Source organism: Ovis canadensis, chromosome 3, assembly GCF_042477335.2.
Source record: "Ovis canadensis isolate MfBH-ARS-UI-01 breed Bighorn chromosome 3, ARS-UI_OviCan_v2, whole genome shotgun sequence".
NCBI lineage: Eukaryota > Metazoa > Chordata > Mammalia > Artiodactyla > Bovidae > Ovis > Ovis canadensis.
The window spans coordinates 100040951-100058263 of NC_091247.1; the positions used below are offsets into that span (position 1 = coordinate 100040951).

General features: G+C 48.0%; 1 protein-coding gene across 50 annotated transcripts in view; it reads right to left on the reverse strand.

The window, feature by feature from the left end:
• Positions 1–17313, reverse strand: part of MAP4K4 (mitogen-activated protein kinase kinase kinase kinase 4) — a 151719-nt gene that overhangs the window by 14159 nt on the left and 120247 nt on the right. For 4 of the 50 annotated variants that reach the window (XM_069583764.1, XM_069583762.1, XM_069583753.1 and 1 more), the window contains exons 16-25: positions 14060–14293; positions 13011–13117; positions 11132–11280; positions 10133–10230; positions 7994–8169; positions 7296–7416; positions 6137–6328; positions 3977–4094; positions 3513–3683; positions 1734–1877 (exon numbers count right to left, since the gene is read on the reverse strand). In XM_069583764.1, the coding sequence (XP_069439865.1) occupies positions 1734–1877; positions 3513–3683; positions 3977–4094; positions 6137–6328; positions 7296–7416; positions 7994–8169; positions 10133–10230; positions 11132–11280; positions 13011–13117; positions 14060–14293 (1510 nt within the window). Of the gene's footprint in view, positions 1–1733; positions 1878–3512; positions 3684–3976; positions 4095–6136; positions 6329–7295; positions 7417–7993; positions 8170–10132; positions 10231–11131; positions 11284–13010; positions 13118–14059; positions 14294–16723; positions 16886–17313 lie in introns of all 50 variants that reach the window. The other 46 variants (XM_069583763.1, XM_069583759.1, XM_069583752.1 and 43 more) reach the window with 18 other exon arrangements.

Below are 17313 nucleotides of genomic sequence, written 5' to 3' on the forward strand. Positions count from 1 at the left end.
TGTATTATGTCTTATACTTCAACACAATCTTAAGTTTTGAAGAATTTCTGAATGTGGGAAGACAAAGACAAAGACAACGTTGTTTTACGTACAGGGTTTTATTCCCACACTGTGAGACACATTTATAGAAATGAGAAGGAAATATATTAAAAAGTTATATTAAAAAGTTAACAAGAACTATCTCTCTCAGATAGTGATTACATTTTATTTTCTTTTTCCTAAGCTTTTTCTCCTTGTTTTTGAAGTTTCCTACAATTGACATGTTATTGCTTTTATGATTTTGAAAACCAATGAAAGCTATAAAAATACAAAAAAAAGTGGCCCCCCAAAACGGTATCAGTTGATTACTGATCCACACAAATCAAACCTTGCTCACTGGATCACAAAATGAAGTTTTAACCATTTTCAGCTGCAGATTTATTTTCCCTCCAATTCGAAAACCTATTTTCCATCAGCACTCAAGTCTTAAATGGTTGTTTCCTCATTTAAGTAGGAGATGGATGGTGAAATTTTTGCATTTCAACAGACATCTTACTTAAAACCAAAAATCTATTTGAAAACTAAAAATTATTGCAAGAAATCTGTTACATATAAATAAATACAACAAGTTTGAGTTAGTCGACAATTAAATCAAAACCACTGTGGGTAATGAGGAGACAGGTCTTACATTTCTGCATACTCTTTAACCCCAGCAAAAATGCAGATTAGGATGTTATGATCCAGGCAACATGGATTCACATGCTGAATGGTTAAGTGAGTTACCAAGATACTTATGAAAATGTTTACAGGAGAGGGGAGAAAAGGAATAAATGGAAGTTACAACAGAATTAAATAAACTTTAGTGTCATCCATGCAGAGAAACATCTTGTAGCCGCACAGAATGGCTATCGGGAAGGAACACGGAAAAACCACCTACAGGTTTGGACAAACGAGAATGGCAGGGACACAGCTCAACTTCAGGACCGGGGGTGCCAAGCGTGAGTAGACGCTGACTGTATGGACAGCAGTGGATCACACATCTGGTGAAACCATCTCGTCAGTATACGGGCATCATAGTGTCCCCTCAACATGCTGCATGACTATTTTTATATATTCTATTATACTACTTTATATATTTATTTTCAGTATGTATATGCTTACAAGACTGGAAGTCAAAAAGTGAAGTTAAGGGTTTCTTTGGATGAACTGATTTTACGACTTATTCCTCCTCTCTGCTCTTCTGCGGTATTTCTTACTTTCTGCAATCAACATATATAATTTATACCAAGAAAAATGCTCCTCCTAAAAAGAAACTCAGAGCAAGTGCTGACAGACATGGGGAAAAAACCCCAAACCATGGTTTTACTGGCCATGGCAAAGAACAGTTCTTTTTGCATCAGAGAGTCCTGTGGGAAGAAGTGGACACAAACCCACACCCTGACCAGGACAGGCTGCGGGCGTGGCGGCGAGGTGGGGATGGAGCGGGCGGGCGGGCAGGGGGTGGGGTGGGATGGAGACGTGGAGCAGGAAGCGCAGGAGCGGGCTCCAGGACAGCTCAGAGGAGCCCCACCCCGTCGCAAGTGCACACAGTGGGTCCTGTCTGAATACGCTTTCCTATCACATTATTATAAAATCATGCTATGGTTCTATTTTTGAGCCATCACTTCGGAAAACGAGCTCACTCAAGCTCCATGTGTGGAAGCACCGCACTTTTAAACAGTGCTGGTGGCCTGCTCTCCCAAACCCACACTTACCAGATATCGTCACTAAGACGTTCAAGCCTTCCAGGACGTCCATCTGCTGAAATCGCCTTCTGTTGATCAGAGGATACACCTTCCCTTGGCCACTTCTGTCCAGCAGCATCAGGCCACTCTCGGTACCCACCAACAAGTTCACCCCTATGTCAAAGACACAGAAAGACCACAATTTTACACTGTGTGTGGCAGATGGCCTTGTATGGAGCAAACAGTGCCACCTCTCAGGATAAGAGTCCTTTCCTCAAGTCACCCACAGAGATGCTTAGGATGTGTGCGCTCAGTCACTCAGTCATGCCTGACTCTTTGGGACCCCCATGGACTAACAGGCCGCCAGGCTCGTCTGTCCATGAAATTCTCTAGGCAATACTACTAGAGTGGGTGGGTTGCCATTTTTTTCTCCAAAGCTAAGGATAGTCGGAGCTTAAAGTACCCAAACTGCAACAAATCACCATGGAGGGGAGAGGGTGGAATATTCATTTACACATTAATATAAAAAGGATCTAAGCGGGCAATGAGCTTGCTTCATTCCTGATCCTCCAGCTTCAGGGTCTTCCTCAGTAGCCCCAGAACATCTGAGCCCACCATCTCCTAGGTACCACAGACTCTCCATCTTAGCTATACTATTGGACAGACAAACCTTTGTCCAATGTCATGATCCCCACCTGCTTCCTTCAACATCTGTCTCTGCTCAGGAAATCTAGAACGAGCCATACACAGCCCCCTTAGTCCCTAACAGATTGTGATCACCCCAGCATCTATCACTCAGTTTCAGGTTTTCTTAAAGACCATCCTCCATCATCTTTAAGAAACAAACAGCTGCATTTGGTCCTCGGTCCCTCTTTTCTTAGAAGCAGTATGTATCAGGCACACCCCAGCTCCTTCTCCCCAGCCGTGTCCCATCTCCCTCCCCATTTTCCCACACCTGCTCTGGCTTCCCCCAGTGGCTCAGGGGTAAAGAATCTGTCTACAACTTGGGAGCCGTGGGTTGGAGACATGGGTTCGATCCCTGGGTTCGGAAGATCCCCTGGAGAAGGAAATAGCAACCCACTCCAGTATTCTTGCCTGGGAAATCCAATGGACAAAGGGACCTGGGGGGCTACAGTCCACGGAGTCACAAACAGTCGGACACGGCTGAACAACTAACACTTTCACCAGGGACGTGTCAAATAGATGCTAGTGAGAAGGTGCTGCATAGTACAGGGAGCTCAAACCTGGTGCTCTGTGATGACCTAGAGAGGCAGGGTTGGGTGGGAGTAGTGGGGTACTGGGGGGGGGGGAGAGAGGGAGGTTCAAGAGAGAGGGGACATACGTATAATAATGATTGATTCTCACTGCTGTATGGCAGAAAGCAACACAATATTATAAAGCAATTTTCCTCCAAGTAAAGAATACATTTTTCAAAAAGGTCCACATCAAAAACACAACAGGAAAGACTGTTAAACTGAAACATTTAAAGAAAAGCAATTTGACAGATCTCTTCATTCTCCCTATAAATATGGGCCAAATCAAATGCCTTTCTCATCTTTCTCTCCTTTTTTATACGAGGTGATGGAGATGAGTCACTCTGTCCAGCACATGATGGCTGAAACAAGGGCAAGTCTGTGTGCCTGCAGGATTCCATGGGACAGCGTGAGCATGGGTTGTCAAGAGTCTTCCACCTCACCCACGAACAACGCTCCCCAAACCCCCGAGACATCCCAAGCTGTACTTCTCCAAATGACCGGTCCACCCTTGAGAATAAAAACAGAAGCATTCGAATGGCCCAGAGACACCTACCCCACAAGGCAGCGCACAGGATCTCGGAGTTAAACCTCTTCTTGTATTTGCGAATCTCTGGGGTGTCGCTCTGGGGCCGAGTGTTGGTGGGATTGACATTGACCACTGAGCCCTTCCGCGTAGGATCTTGCCTCATGGCCTCGGGTCTCATTCCATCACAGGAAAACCCCACTGAAACATATGACACTGGAATTACTTCTGTCTCCATGGGGGCTGGGCCTGCTCCCTTCCCCAATATGCATCCATGAAAGATTCATGTTGAGACCCACTCTTTGCCGAGGAAGAGAAACTCGTAAGAAACAGATGTGAAAAACTGACTATGGTGTTCATTGCAAAAAGTGCCAGTGGGGTGTGCATCTGGCCTGAGGTCTGAGCCTGCCGACCACCACTACACGTGCTCACCAAACCAAACAGAGTGAGAAGTACCCTGCTGGTGGCTGCTTGCTTGCTGCTGTATTACTTACCCACAGAAGTCACTGTTGTCCCGCTAGATGGAGAAATCTGTAGTAATCTGGGGTCTATAAAAGGTGTAAAGGAGGAGGAAGATTTGTGTTTCTGGAGTGTGTTACTAGCGGACTGAGTCTGCAATGTAAATTTCAGTCGTATTAATACAATGACAGTTAAAGAACAAACACAGAACACTTCAACCCACTGCTGCACTGCTCTGCTTCCCAATACAGAAGGCGGATCCCCTTGCTTCTGCCCCCACCAAATGCTCTGCAGGCACCTCTGTGTGCGAACCCCACAACCCCTAACACAGGCTATTTAACCAGGAGCCAAAGAGAGCAACCCCTCTTTCCAGAAACATCGTTCCGGTAAGACAGAAAGCGCAAGCTACCAGCAACATCTATACTTCACAAGCTCCTTGGGTTTTTAATAAATGATCATAATGAAAACTCCTAAAGAAAGTTGGAAATGTGCTGATCTCAATTCATCCGTTTTTGAGTTTGTTCTCCTGCCCCCCAAAAGTCCAATGAATGTATGTTGGAATACCGACAAATCTTAAGTCTTATATCGCTTATTTTAAAGTGAGCCTCTTGCCAGAAACTACAGAAGCTTCGGCCACCATCGTTTTAGGTGTATCATCAACTCCGTACCAAACAGCGGGGCTCATTAGTGAAAGGCGCAAAGGCATATTCTTTTGCTCTTTTAGGAAGAGGAGTGTTTTGGTTAATAATGTAGCTTAAGACAAAAAAAAAAAAAACACAAAGAAAGTGAAACAAATTGTTAAGTGGAAATGTAATGACAATTAAAAACAAACAGAAATATAAACTTGCCAGTTTAGTGAGTTAAGGGTTATTGTACATACTGTACATTAGAGCAAAATGGAGCCAAGTTTAAACGTAAGAAGGACTGTAACTGTAGGTGGGGTATACAAGTGGAGCGAAAGACATGTCTGACCACTTCGTTTGTCCTATAACCGTTTCATTCCCCGGGCAGCTGAATCATGAGTCTTGCAGCCAACCCCCTCAACCCCCCTGAGCTCCCCACTTCCCACCTGGCACAGCTGTCTCCTGGCAGGCTTTGCGCCTGAGCACTACCCCCCATCCCCGGGTCTACAGCTGGGGCCCATCCACCCAGTGGCAATCAGTCTGATGCTGAGCCTGCCTTAGACGCCACTGGTTTCCCCTGGGTCCTCAAGGGGAGAGGATTATTCTAATAAGAACGAAAATAGGAGCAGGTGGGCAGGCCAGCAGCTCAGTGCTTACACTGACAAGATCAGCTGCAGCCACATGCTACTGCAGCCTTCAACAAAGGCATTTAAGCCACACCTCCCACGAAGACGGTCAGTCGTGTGACTAGGGATGGGGCCCATGGCGAACCGTCACTGCGCTTGGGGCCATGACTGTCTCCATAGGACAAAGAGCCACCCAACCAGCACCCAGACTGAGACCACAGCCACGTCCTCCAACAAGCACACAGGAGTTCCCATTCAAACGCTGAAATTAAAACCACACTCGTTTCTCTGCCCTTCTTGTTTAACATCTTGATTTTCTAGGTTTCCCCCCAAAAGTATCTGGCCTCTTAAACTATGAGTGATTGTAAATTTCAAGGACAGAAACCCTTTCAACAAGGCTGGCAAAAATAAATAAGAGTAACCAACCAACGATACCTCTCCAAAAAATAAAAAAATCCAGCCCTTTTTGAGGGAATTTCCTGTACAAAGAGATACATTTGTCCTGATAAGGCCAAATCTGCTCAACCAAATGTTTCTGTGTTTTATTTACTGGATATAAAGAATGAAAAGGGCAGATTCCACAAAAGACTACCAGAATTTCATGCCAAATTCATAAAGGATCTGAGAACACAACAATTGTTTTATTTAGACTTTTTTTGAAAAAACGAACTGAATCAGAAAAGCCATGCAACTACTTATCTAGGGAAAAGCAAACGGTGAACTGGCAAGTCTGGAGGGCAATCGCTCTAGGGTTAAGGGGTCTGTACACAGACCTGAACATGTTACTGGGGGTGGGGGTGGCGGGGTGGGAGAGAAGGGGAGGTGACCGAAGAAGGCGGGCGGGGAGGGGAGGTGAGGGCAGGGCGTGGGAAGGTCTCTGCAAACTAGCTCCTAAGCGGTGCTGGTCTAACCCTGGGAGAGCAGCCAGCTGTGGTGCGAGACATACCTCATTAGTAGTGAGCTTGTCCTGGGGTGTCTGTGGGGACATGGTGGGTGTCGGCTGGCTGGAGGATGGGGAAGAGGAGGTGGAGGAAGTGGAGGAGGAATGGCTTTGCTGTAAGAGATCTGGCAAGAGGTGAATGCGACCCGCAAAGCCATTGCTCTCATGATGGCTGGCGCGCTTTTGGTCAACTGCACTCTGCAGAGAAAAAGGCACACTGGTCTCGCTCAGCACCGCTGACAATGCCGAAGACCCTACTGACCCTGCCTGCTGCGGTGCTAGGTGGCTCCGCAAGCTCTGCCGAGTCATCAAGGCAAGACTGGAGGGCATCAGCTGGGTCTGCTCCCACCTCCTCGCCAAGTGCCTCGGCTGAGCCAGCGGAAGCCACGGCAGAACCCACGCCACGCTGGCTTATCTGCCACGGGAGCTGATATTACCAAACTACTGGCTTGTCTCCTTTCTTTCCAAATCTCTCTAAAGCCTTAAAAAGCGCACTGTAACTCCTCTGAACTCTCATCTTTCCTGGGCCACTTCCCGCCTTCCATCCAAATGTAGTGCCAGAGCATGAAACACAGTCAGGGAGAGGCCTGCAGCTCTAGACAGGAGCCCTGCTCTGCTTACATGAGAAGAGCATCACTTTCCTTCCCTCTAAGCTACGAAGTGAACAGGCAGTTGTAAAACTTGGTAGCCCAGAAGGAGCACATCTCAGGGGGCACAGGTTAAATATTCCACATAGGAGGAGACTACACCCGAGCACAGAGCAAAGACCGCCACCCTAACCCCTTTGGCTCCAGGAGGATCTTGGCTCCCAGGCGGCTCCTGCCTACCCCAGCCGCTCCCGCCTCAGCCCCACAGCCTCTCGGAGCCGAGAGCTCCGTGCACACCTCCCAGCTGCCCTGCTTCAGACACAGACTGCGGGGCTCGCGTGGGGCTGGGAGGGGGGCTGCCACACAACATGCAAGGAGGGCAGGATTGGGGGACGCTGCCGGGCGCCCCGGGGGGGTGCAGCACACGCCTGCCTCCCACACCCCGGCCCCGCTGCCCTCCAGGCCTGGTTAACGTGAGAACAGATGACGATGCAGAGAAGCATGAGTGAGTGGATGAGCAAGCGGGTTAGTGACCACAGGGGCAGCTCGGCCTCTAACCGCGCGGAGCACAAGGGTACCTGGCGGACGATCAGCGTGCCCTCTTTGGACGGGGTCAGGGCTGGTTCACTCTCCACGTCGTCATGGACAACCATGGTTTTCACGGACTCCGTTTCACCGTTGCTCAAGTTCAGAGATGATCTGTTGAGACACAATCCAGACGTGAGGGGCCGTGACCCCCAAGCCAAAGATACACTGGTTACGTTTTTCACCTTCTCGGGGACCTAAGGCCATAGGTATAAAGTTTCCCCCAGGAAAAGGAACTGAAATTTCCCTTTTGTCACAGCCTCAAATAAAAGAGAGAAAATGAGAAACCAGGAGTCCTGGAGAGAGGCACTGACATGCACACACACAACCGAAAGAAGGGGGTTGGCTCACTCCACACAGTGACACATGCAACTTCACAGGATCAGAGGACAGGGTCGAAATCCTTGTCCCAGCCGGAAAGAAAGCCCGGTGGGCAGGGGACACTCGTGAGTGCGTGCTCAGTCGTGTCTGACTCTCTGTGACCCCATGGACTGCAGCCCACCAGGCTCCTCTGTCCATGGGATTCTCCAGGCAAGAATACTGGAGTGGATCGCCATTTCCTTCTCCGAGGATCCTTCCGACCCAGGGATCGAAGCCTCATCTCCTGCCCTGGCAGGCGGGTCCTTTACCACTGAGCCCCCTGGGAAGCCCACAGGGACACTCATCCTCCCTAACGCTCAGCGGGACTGACGCGGCTCTGGGGTCCTCCGGGCCAGACGTGGGCTCCTCGGCCCCTTCCTGCTCCGCGTCGTCGTCCTCCTCGTCCGTCGTCCCCGACTCCTCGCTGGAGGAGGAGTAGTCCGTCACCTTGTGTGGCGGCCGCACGTCCTCCACGGCCCGCAGCTCTTTGGCCAGCGCCGTCAGATCCTAGCGCGGGGCACAGAGGAGCGTCAGGGGGGCTGGGGAGGCGCAGCGCAGCGGCCGGCGCCTCATCCCAACCATCCAACAGCCATTTGGTTTCGCAAAACTGTCTTGTAGGGAGTCTACTGGTATCATGAAGTGGAGCTCTTAACGCTTTTGATAGGAAAGACCAAGAAAAGTCAAAAAGCTGGAAGAAACAGAAAGGATTTTTTCAGAAGTCACAGATGCTGCACCCACAGTTTAAGCCTGATGGCCATAAAAAGCAATCATCTGTTTATGATGAGCTGAGAATATTTTTCTAACTATCAAATTCCATTTTTTTGTTTCAAGTTCTACATTATATATATATATAACCAAAATAAATTTGGGAATGCATGTAAGAATTAAAGATTTTAAAATTTAAAAAATAAAACTAAAATTAAAAAAAAATAAAAATAAAAAAACAAGTATGCTGCATTCTGGCATAACTATACCAACTGCTGCCTCCTCTCTGCTAGACAGAAAATTCTAAATCAACAAATGTGTGCAAGATAGATCTTGGTAGTTTGTTGATATTTGGCCCTGTGGCAAAGTCTTCTTTTAAGGAGATGTTCCAAAAAGCAAGAAGATTCTAGTTAAAGAGGGGTGGTTTAAACTATTTATTTAGGGAGGTTTTTAACTCCAACTTTTATTTTGAAAAACGTCTAACTTGCAGAAAAGTGGAAGACGGTGAAGCGAGTATGGTGTATGCCTCACGCCTGGCTTCACAGACTGTCAACCACTTGCCACGCTCCTGAACAAAGCTCCTGACGTGTTAGGTGAGAAAGCGCCCAGCGTGTGTGGCTGGGCAGGCTTCCCTAGCACCGACAGGACCGTGTGCGCAGGAGGGAAAGCTGCCTGGGGTTACTCACGAGCGCATCAGCCCTCTTTACTCTTCTATGTGAAGATTCCTTAGAGTCAATCAATTATCGATTATCCAAGTACAACTTTCGAGCTTGATTGTTACCTCTATTCTACATCTTCATATGGAAGCTCGAAATATGAACCTATCCACTTAAAATTCTTTTTAGAAAGCAGGCTACGTGGCCCCACTTCCTTCTGGCAGAGTCTCTTCTCGCCAGTTAAGAACCTGCTTCTTTCCTTTGCCCCTGAGCCTCTGAGACAAGTAAGCAAGGACCGGCCTGGCCTCCTGCTTGCAACTTCATGGGTACAGCTGCGGCTTTTTGTTACAGTAAGTTTCTTTTTAAGCTGTATTTAATAATAAGCACACAAGGCAAATCTGGGGTGCTAAGAAAGATGAAGCAAAAGTTCAGGGCTTTTTAGTTTGAGAAAAGAGCAAGCTGAGGAAGGAAGAGGCACGCAGGTGGAACACAGGCCAAGTTTAACGGCAGTCAGAATGTGCTCGGGTGCGGAGCTGTTTAGACGGGGCTTACCACTTCACCCTGCAGTCGGCGGGGGTCCGTCGAGCCAGAGAAGCCATTGGTGAGAGGGAACGCATGGCACAGGGAGCAGAGAGGAGAGAAGGGCGAGGGGGCACAGAAATCAGTGCAAGCCAAAGGCAAAACCCCGGAAGCTTCAGACCCCCGGTGTGCCCAGTGACAGGGCAGCTGCCGTGTCGAGGATGAGAGGGACAGAACAGCCACCCTGCTGCCCCACGGGCCAGAGGCAGGACGTACACCCCAGGGAGTTTAAGAAGGTGAGGGAAAAATCTCTTCTTAAAGCCAGTGTTTTAGATGCCCACTCACCCAGAACGTGGAAAGGCTGATGCCAAGCAAAGAGATAGAAGACTTTCCTTTTGTATCATTTTAAATGACTGGGCGGGCAGTGGGGCGCAGAGCACAAGTGTGTCTGAGGTTTACAGCTTTCCTTATGACCCCTCAAATCTGCAAGGCCCCACAGGGAGGCCTGCAGCCTTCGCAACGACACAGCTTTAAAAGAAAGCTCTCACTCAAGCTTGAAATGAGTAAAATGGATTTTGTGCAATTCTTACAGCAGGCTTGAGGGGTCTAAACACTTCCTTTTTATCTTCAGGCTTTTTTGCTGCGTTTTCAAGGCGCTGGGATGGCGAGCCTTCAGATTTGGACGATGCTGTGAGGTTCAGAGATGAGAAGAGACACGTGAACATCCGAGTGTGGCCCACGAGGCCACCCAGCCCACCTGGCCGTGATCACCTCCTGTTGGTCCTGCCCACTTGTCAGCCACGCTCACGGTAAGGGCTCCCTCCACACACAGGTCTGAACCCCGGGTTTCTGACCCTTCCTGAGAACCCTTGACTGTCATACTGCACTAATAAACATGTTCACAACTTGTTACATTACATGAACAATACCGAGGGAATTTCCGCTAACCTATTATTAAGAGTAGGTGAGGATAACCAATATCGATGACAACACTGATGGAATTTACGCGGAGAAGAGTGGGTTCAAAGCTCAGTTTGGACGTTTAGCTAAACACCTTGGAGGAGTCAGGGAAACTCACTAATGTACAGTTATTTGAATGTATACAATGGAGACAATATATATATCCATCTCCTGGGGGTTGCTATAAGGATTGAGAAGATGTTCAACAAGTGTAAACTCTCAAAACTTAACTCTTTACTGTTAAAATTATGATGACTATTTGTGTCACTAGCAAACCTGCACCGAAACATTGTATGGTAATAAGCAGCTGTGAAAAACTCCAGGTCTTTTCCATGACGGGAAAGGATTTCCACAGTCAACTCTTAAACAACATGGGGTGGAATTCTGAAGGTCCACTCGTGCGTGGAGTTTTTTCAACAAGTCAATAATTCAGGACTGCAGGATCCCCAGATGGTTAGATCTGTGGGGAGTAACTATGGATGCAAAGGAACTATGGGGATGGGGGGCTGACTATGGAAGAGGATTTTCAACTGCTGGGTGGGGGTGGGGGGTATCCCTAAACCCTGGGTCTTCAAGGGTCACCCCGTGTGGCGAGCATGGAGAGGGAGAAGAAAGGAAAGGCAGCCTACATCTCACTCTGAAGCGCTCCCCGGAGCCACTCTGAGACCCCGGGTGGGAGCCGGGCTGGGACCCTGAGTTGCTGGACCCCGACGAGCTGCCACTGCCTGGCCTGGGCGCCAGCTTCTCCACTCTCTCCCAGAGCAGCCTCGGCTCGATGCTACTGTTGGAGAAGAAGACAAGAGAACCACTCAGGCTTTGTCCCAAGACACAGTGCCAGACCATCAACAGGAGCACCGTGTCGTCACTGAGATGCAGCAGGAGTGAGAACTTCAGCCCACAAACAGATGTAACATGAAATTCACCAGAAGCGACAGCAGTGTTATCCACTGGTTTTACCTCAGGTAGCTGAACACACCGAAAATGTGAAAGACGTTCTACCGTTGTCGTTCAGTTGTTAAGTCATGTCTGACTCTTTTTGTGACCCCCTGGATTGCAGCCTGCCACGCTCCTCTGCCCATGAGATTTCCCAGGCAAAAATACTGGAGTGGGTTGCCATTATTTCCTCCAGGGGATCTCTGCAACCCAGGGATCGAACCCATGTCTCCTGCGCTGGCAGGCTGATTCTTCATCACTTAGCCAGCAGGAAAGCCCATCCCACCATCAGTGGACCCCGAATCTTCCCTGGGTGTGAAGAGGAAATGCTAGTGTTCCGCCTACAGGGGTCACTATTTCGTCTCAGCTACAAACTCAGTTTCTTATTGTGAAAGATTCCACCCATGTGATTACACACAAAAATCATACTGTCCCCAGTACCTGCTGCTGTCAAGAACTGACTTTTCTGGTGATCAGGGCTTGAAGTGTGACAGCACATGGGCTGTGGCATACCCCTGCTGTGGACACACCACAGCACCGGCTCTCCAGGTTGGTAATTAACACGTGGACTCAGGCACAGGAGGCCCCTGCAGCCCACCCCGACTGCTGACAGCTGAGAAAGCTCTCCATGAAGCTCCTGGGTTGTTACCCATTCCACTGCCTCGGGTTATCCTGTGACACCAACTTTGGAGGCTCAGTGATGATCAGGGTACAAAACCCTTCACACAACCTCTTGTGAGCTGCTGAGCTGGAGAACACGGTCGCCACCAACTACATGAGGTTATGGAGCCCTTGAAATATGACCAGTGCAGCTCAGGAAATTAAGTTTTAATTGTATGTAATCTTAATAAGCTTCAAATTTAAGCAGCCTCATGTGGCAAAAGCAACCTACTCCAGTGTTCTTGCCTGGAAAATCCCACGGACAGAGGAGCCTGGTGGGCTACAGTCCATGGGGTTGTAAAGAGTTGGACAGAACTTAGTGACTAAACTACTACCAACACCCATGTGGCTAACAGCTACTCTACAGAACAGCTCTAGAACCTGAAAACATTTTGTGGCTAATCCACAAGCTTACTACCAACTCGAAGTCGACCACTGTCTCTCTCTCGTGGCCTGTGTGTAATTTATATGCCACTCCCAGGGGCCCCCAACATCCTTTGGATAACAAACCCTCTCGGGTCACAGTGCCCTTAGAAACCTACCCGTCCCTGCTGGTCTTCCTACTTAAAACTCCCAGAGGCAGGGATTTTTCATCTTAAAACTGCCACAATATACGGTCAGATTTCATCTCTTTCCCCCACAGGTCAATTTGACATTACTCACGTGAATGGATTTTATGGCATTTTCTTTATAAAAGGATCACCTCTTTGCCCCAGAACTTCCGTGTTTAAGAGCACAAAAAAAACGTTATGCAAGGCTCAAGAGAGAGGGGATATCTGTATACTTAAAGCTGATTCACATTTTTGTACGGCAGAAATCAACACAACATTTTAAAGCAATAATCCTCCAATTAAAAAAAAAAAGACAGCAGGACACGGTGCGGCAGACCTGCCCTGAGCCTGGCTCATCACTCACCTGGTGGAGTTTCTCTGACCAGCTTGGTTATTCTGCTGCCCACTGCCCTGCAGTGGGGAATCCCGGCGGGACAGGACAGGGGACCGCGACGTTGTTCTCACAGGGACCTTTGGGTACCAAATACAGCGATTAAACTACTGGAAACATGAGAAAACAAAGACTTCCTACCACCCCCTCTAAGGTCGTCCTAGCTCACCACTCCTCCATCACACTCCTACCCCCGCCCGCCGAGCCTCTCTGCCCTCCAGTGACGCAACAGAAAGAGGAACCGTGGGCAGAGGCACCAGGCCCGCCTTCCTAAGCCCCCGTCACGTCTGAATGGTGCTGGCATGAAGCATGGTGGCAGGGGACGTACAAAAGCATTTTGCTGAGATAATGTGAGTATCAGGGAAATAAGCTCAAAGAAACCAAACAATGGCTTACGAATGGATGGGCAAGAAACAAAGGATGTTGGAAGCAAGAAAATATTCAGAGGAAGCAAGTTCCAAGTGGAGGGGGAAAAAAATAAAATAAAATGTGACTTTTTGTTGAATTTCAACATTAATGACCAAACCCCCAATTTCAGAAACGTGAAAACTGAAAGGAAAAAAAAAAAAAAAAAAACCAACCCAAATCCCTCAATTAAAAAAAAAAGTCTGCTTTGGGAAACATGTTTGTTTTTTCCCTTGTGAGATCTTTTCTGAAATTTCTGATATTACTTAGCAGTGCAGAGTCATTTATAGCTTCTGTATAAACTTGACAAGACAGCTGGTAAAATATATTTTGATCCTGTCTGCTCTAGATGCATACTCTTTGTAGATGCACTCTTATTAAATTATTTTGGAAACGCACAGAGTTAGAGACACCAGCGAAGAGCTAACTGGCTGCGGGCTGACTGTGACTGCCTCACTACGGAATTTCCCCCCCACTGCGAGAAGTTTCCCTGCCATTGCATCACCCATTAATTCTGGTGACATCACCACACCCTTCACTGAAATCAGTAATTAAAAAATAAATAAGGCAATAAGGAAAAGGAAAAAGCAGCACACGTCTGTCTTTCTGCTCCTTACCCTTGGAGGCACCTCGTCACTGTCTGATCTAGACCAAGCCTTCTGGGCTGGGTCGGGCACCTCCGCCTTAGAGTCAGAACTCTGACTGAGCACCTCACTGCGGGAAGGTGGGCAGGGGTCCTGAGAGCGAAGATGGTGGTGTGCAAATTTGGGAGGAGAAGGGTCACTGAAGGAATGGGATCTCGAGACAGGGGAAACATTGTTCTTGAGAGATGCCAGGTGGGACCACTGTACCTTCCGAGAAAACAAAACACAACACATTCAATGCGTTCTGCAGAAAACGCTTTTCTGGTAAATATCAAATCCAGAGAGAGCGCCGGGGCGGTGGGGGACCCACACAGGGCAGCTTGGGACTAGGTCAGCCAAGCAGACAGCAGCTATGCTTTGGCAGGGGCGAGGAGGGTGGGGGGCGGCAGGCGTCGCGCGCAAGGTGGTCTGGGCAACATTATATGCAGAAAAGAACAAATGTACATTTATAAGGAAAACTCTTAGTACCCAGACAAACATTACAGAGAGTGGTAAATGTGAAGATTAAAAAAAAAAAAAAAAAACAGCGTTCTTGTCTGATGGACAACGTGAGGCATGCGCTTCTGCGTCAAAGCAGCTGGACAGGCAGAGAGTGGGGGGACCACAGGAGGGACATCGCCACATGTGCACCCCGTCTGCCCACCCTCCCATGACCTGGCAGGGCAAGTAACCACACAGTCACATGTTCACTGTGCAAAGACTAACCCCGCGTGTTTTGATAGACTACGAGCTTAACTTAAAATCAGCCAGACTGTCAAATACACCAACCATTTTCCTTCTTTTTTCTCCCACAACTTAAAACACTTCAATCCCCTGAGAACTTTACATGTCTTTCTACTAGTCAGGGGAAAAAAAAAAAGGGACTTCAATTTCTTTAGAAATAGTCAGCAGTGGAGTTCCCTGAATGGACTGCTGAGGGGGTATTCCGTCTACTTGACACCGGAAGAAATAAGACGGTGCCTTGGCAACTGAAACCATCTGGTCACTTTTAAACTGGAGAAGCCATCTCTGAAACAATCTGTATTTTCTTAAGACTACACTTTTTGTGTTAAAATAATGGTCCAGTATTAAAATTTGCATAATTTTAGCGATTACATCATATTTGATGAAAACTGGAAATATTCCATCAGGATTGATTCAACGTTGCCAGGTGTAAGATCCAGAAATAGTTCCCAGTTCGTGATTTCTAGGTGAGAGTCCTGCAAGTTCCGTTATTAGTATAATCCCAGACTCCCAAAATATTTAAGATTTTCAGGGGGAAAGCATGTAACTAAAAGCATCATCTGTAAGTGTAATAAAAAATAGGTTTTAAAATGAAGTCCTACTTGAAAAAAGGTTTTCCCCAAATCATGTTTTCGTAAGTGCAGGTTTTGGCTAAAAGCCACTTTAGACAGAAAAGGGAAAACAGAGCCTATTTCCAGGCACTATGTTAATTAGTCATCAGTATAAAAAGTAGTCTGCACAATGCAGGAGCTCCTTTTCTCTACACTGGATGTGGCCACATTAAAGAGTCTGCATTTGGGGGACGTTTAACCTTCAGCAAACCTGTTCTCCCCATCCTCCTTCCCCCATCATCCGTACTGCTTTCCTCTAACACCCTCTCTGTTTCCACTCCTCACTTTCTGGAGCTGCCCGCTGGCTTCTGGGTCAGTTTTTCTGTGAATCAGGACACAGCTCGTCTCATAAACACCAGCCTCCCAACACTGACCCCACTGAGCTTCACCCCAGGTCTTCTTTTCCCTGTAAAACTGCTCCAAATCAAGGGCATTTACTGTAAAGTGCGCTCCAGTCCTCATCTGGGTTTGTCTGAACACCACTGCTACCTCCACTGTCCCCCAGCCCAGGCCAACAGCAGCTGACAGGTAAACGCAGCCTCAAGGACTCAGTGTTCAGTACCCTGGACTGCACGGCTGCAGGGAGCGAAATGCCTGAAGGCCAGCTATGTTCAGCGAGAGTGGGGACCAGCGTCTTAAGGATCTCTGAGATCTCCAACCCAGGTCGTCTCTGCTGTCTGCTTTATCCTCCAGACAGCGTGGAGGTCCCCTCCGCCCAAAGCTGGGCAGGGCCGAATGCTAGGGCCGACCCAGTGACCTCTACCCTGACCTATGTCAGGGAAACCCACAACCAACCCACTTGGGTTGTAAACTTTTTTGGATGTTGAACCTTTTGAGAATCTGATAAAAGTCTCCTTCCCCTTTCCCGCTCCAAAAATACGTATGTTTATACAAAAATTTAAAAAAAAAAAAATTCAGGGCCTCCCACTCACAGAACTCCCCAGGTTGAAACAAGGTCTCCCTTCGCATACTTACAACAGTAACTTTCTATAACCTAAACAGAAAAGTCTTTGCATTCAGTAAGGAGGCACTGCTTTATGAACATCTGAGTCAGGGAAGATGAAAAGTTAGGCAGAAAGAAGAAATCACCGAATCTAGATGTTCTTAGTAAGAACAATCACCACCGTGTGAAAGAGAACCCTGGCCTTCCCTACCCGTGAGGCCAGGTTCTCTTTAGTCTTAACTCACTCTGCTAAAGTCTTCTCTTTCTAAACAAACCAAACTGAGCCGTTCGAGCAGGCTGGTGGCTCGCCGAGCCTCTGTGAGCGTCTCCTTGACCCACACAGCCCACGGGCCACTCTACCTGTGGCTCGGCGGGTCTCTGCAGGGCAGGGTGCACAGACTCGGAGTTGCCACTGGAAAAAGACTCTGATCTGGAAGGCACTGGAGGTTCCAATACTCGGCCCGTCTGCTTAGACTGGGCTTCAGGGGAGCTGTGGTTAGTTTTCCTAAATCTATCTTCCACCTGCGTCAGAGAATCAGGAGACAGAACTCAGGGTTAGTAGGAGAAAAAGAAAAAACAGTAGAAACACTGGAGACAGCTTGAAAGTGGAAGGAACCTAAGGAGAAGCCTTCTGTTTCCTTCAACCACAAGAAAAGAGACGGAGGCAGACAGCACAGGACAGCGATCTGAGGCAGACTCAAGAAATCTTCACAAAGATCAAAACTGAGAGAAGTAGCCTTTAAGACCTCCCTCCACCAGCCGGATGCTAGGAGTGCATGTGAAGACAAGTCAAGAAAGGAAATTAATCTCTTGTGACCAACTAAAATATCACCAGGAATCTAGCATGTTTCATTCCACCAAAAATCAAGGCATTGCCAAACAAGCAGGACATTTGCTTCTAGAAGGTTCCACATGAGGGCCTGGTTGGAGGATGCCCCCCACGGGCCAGC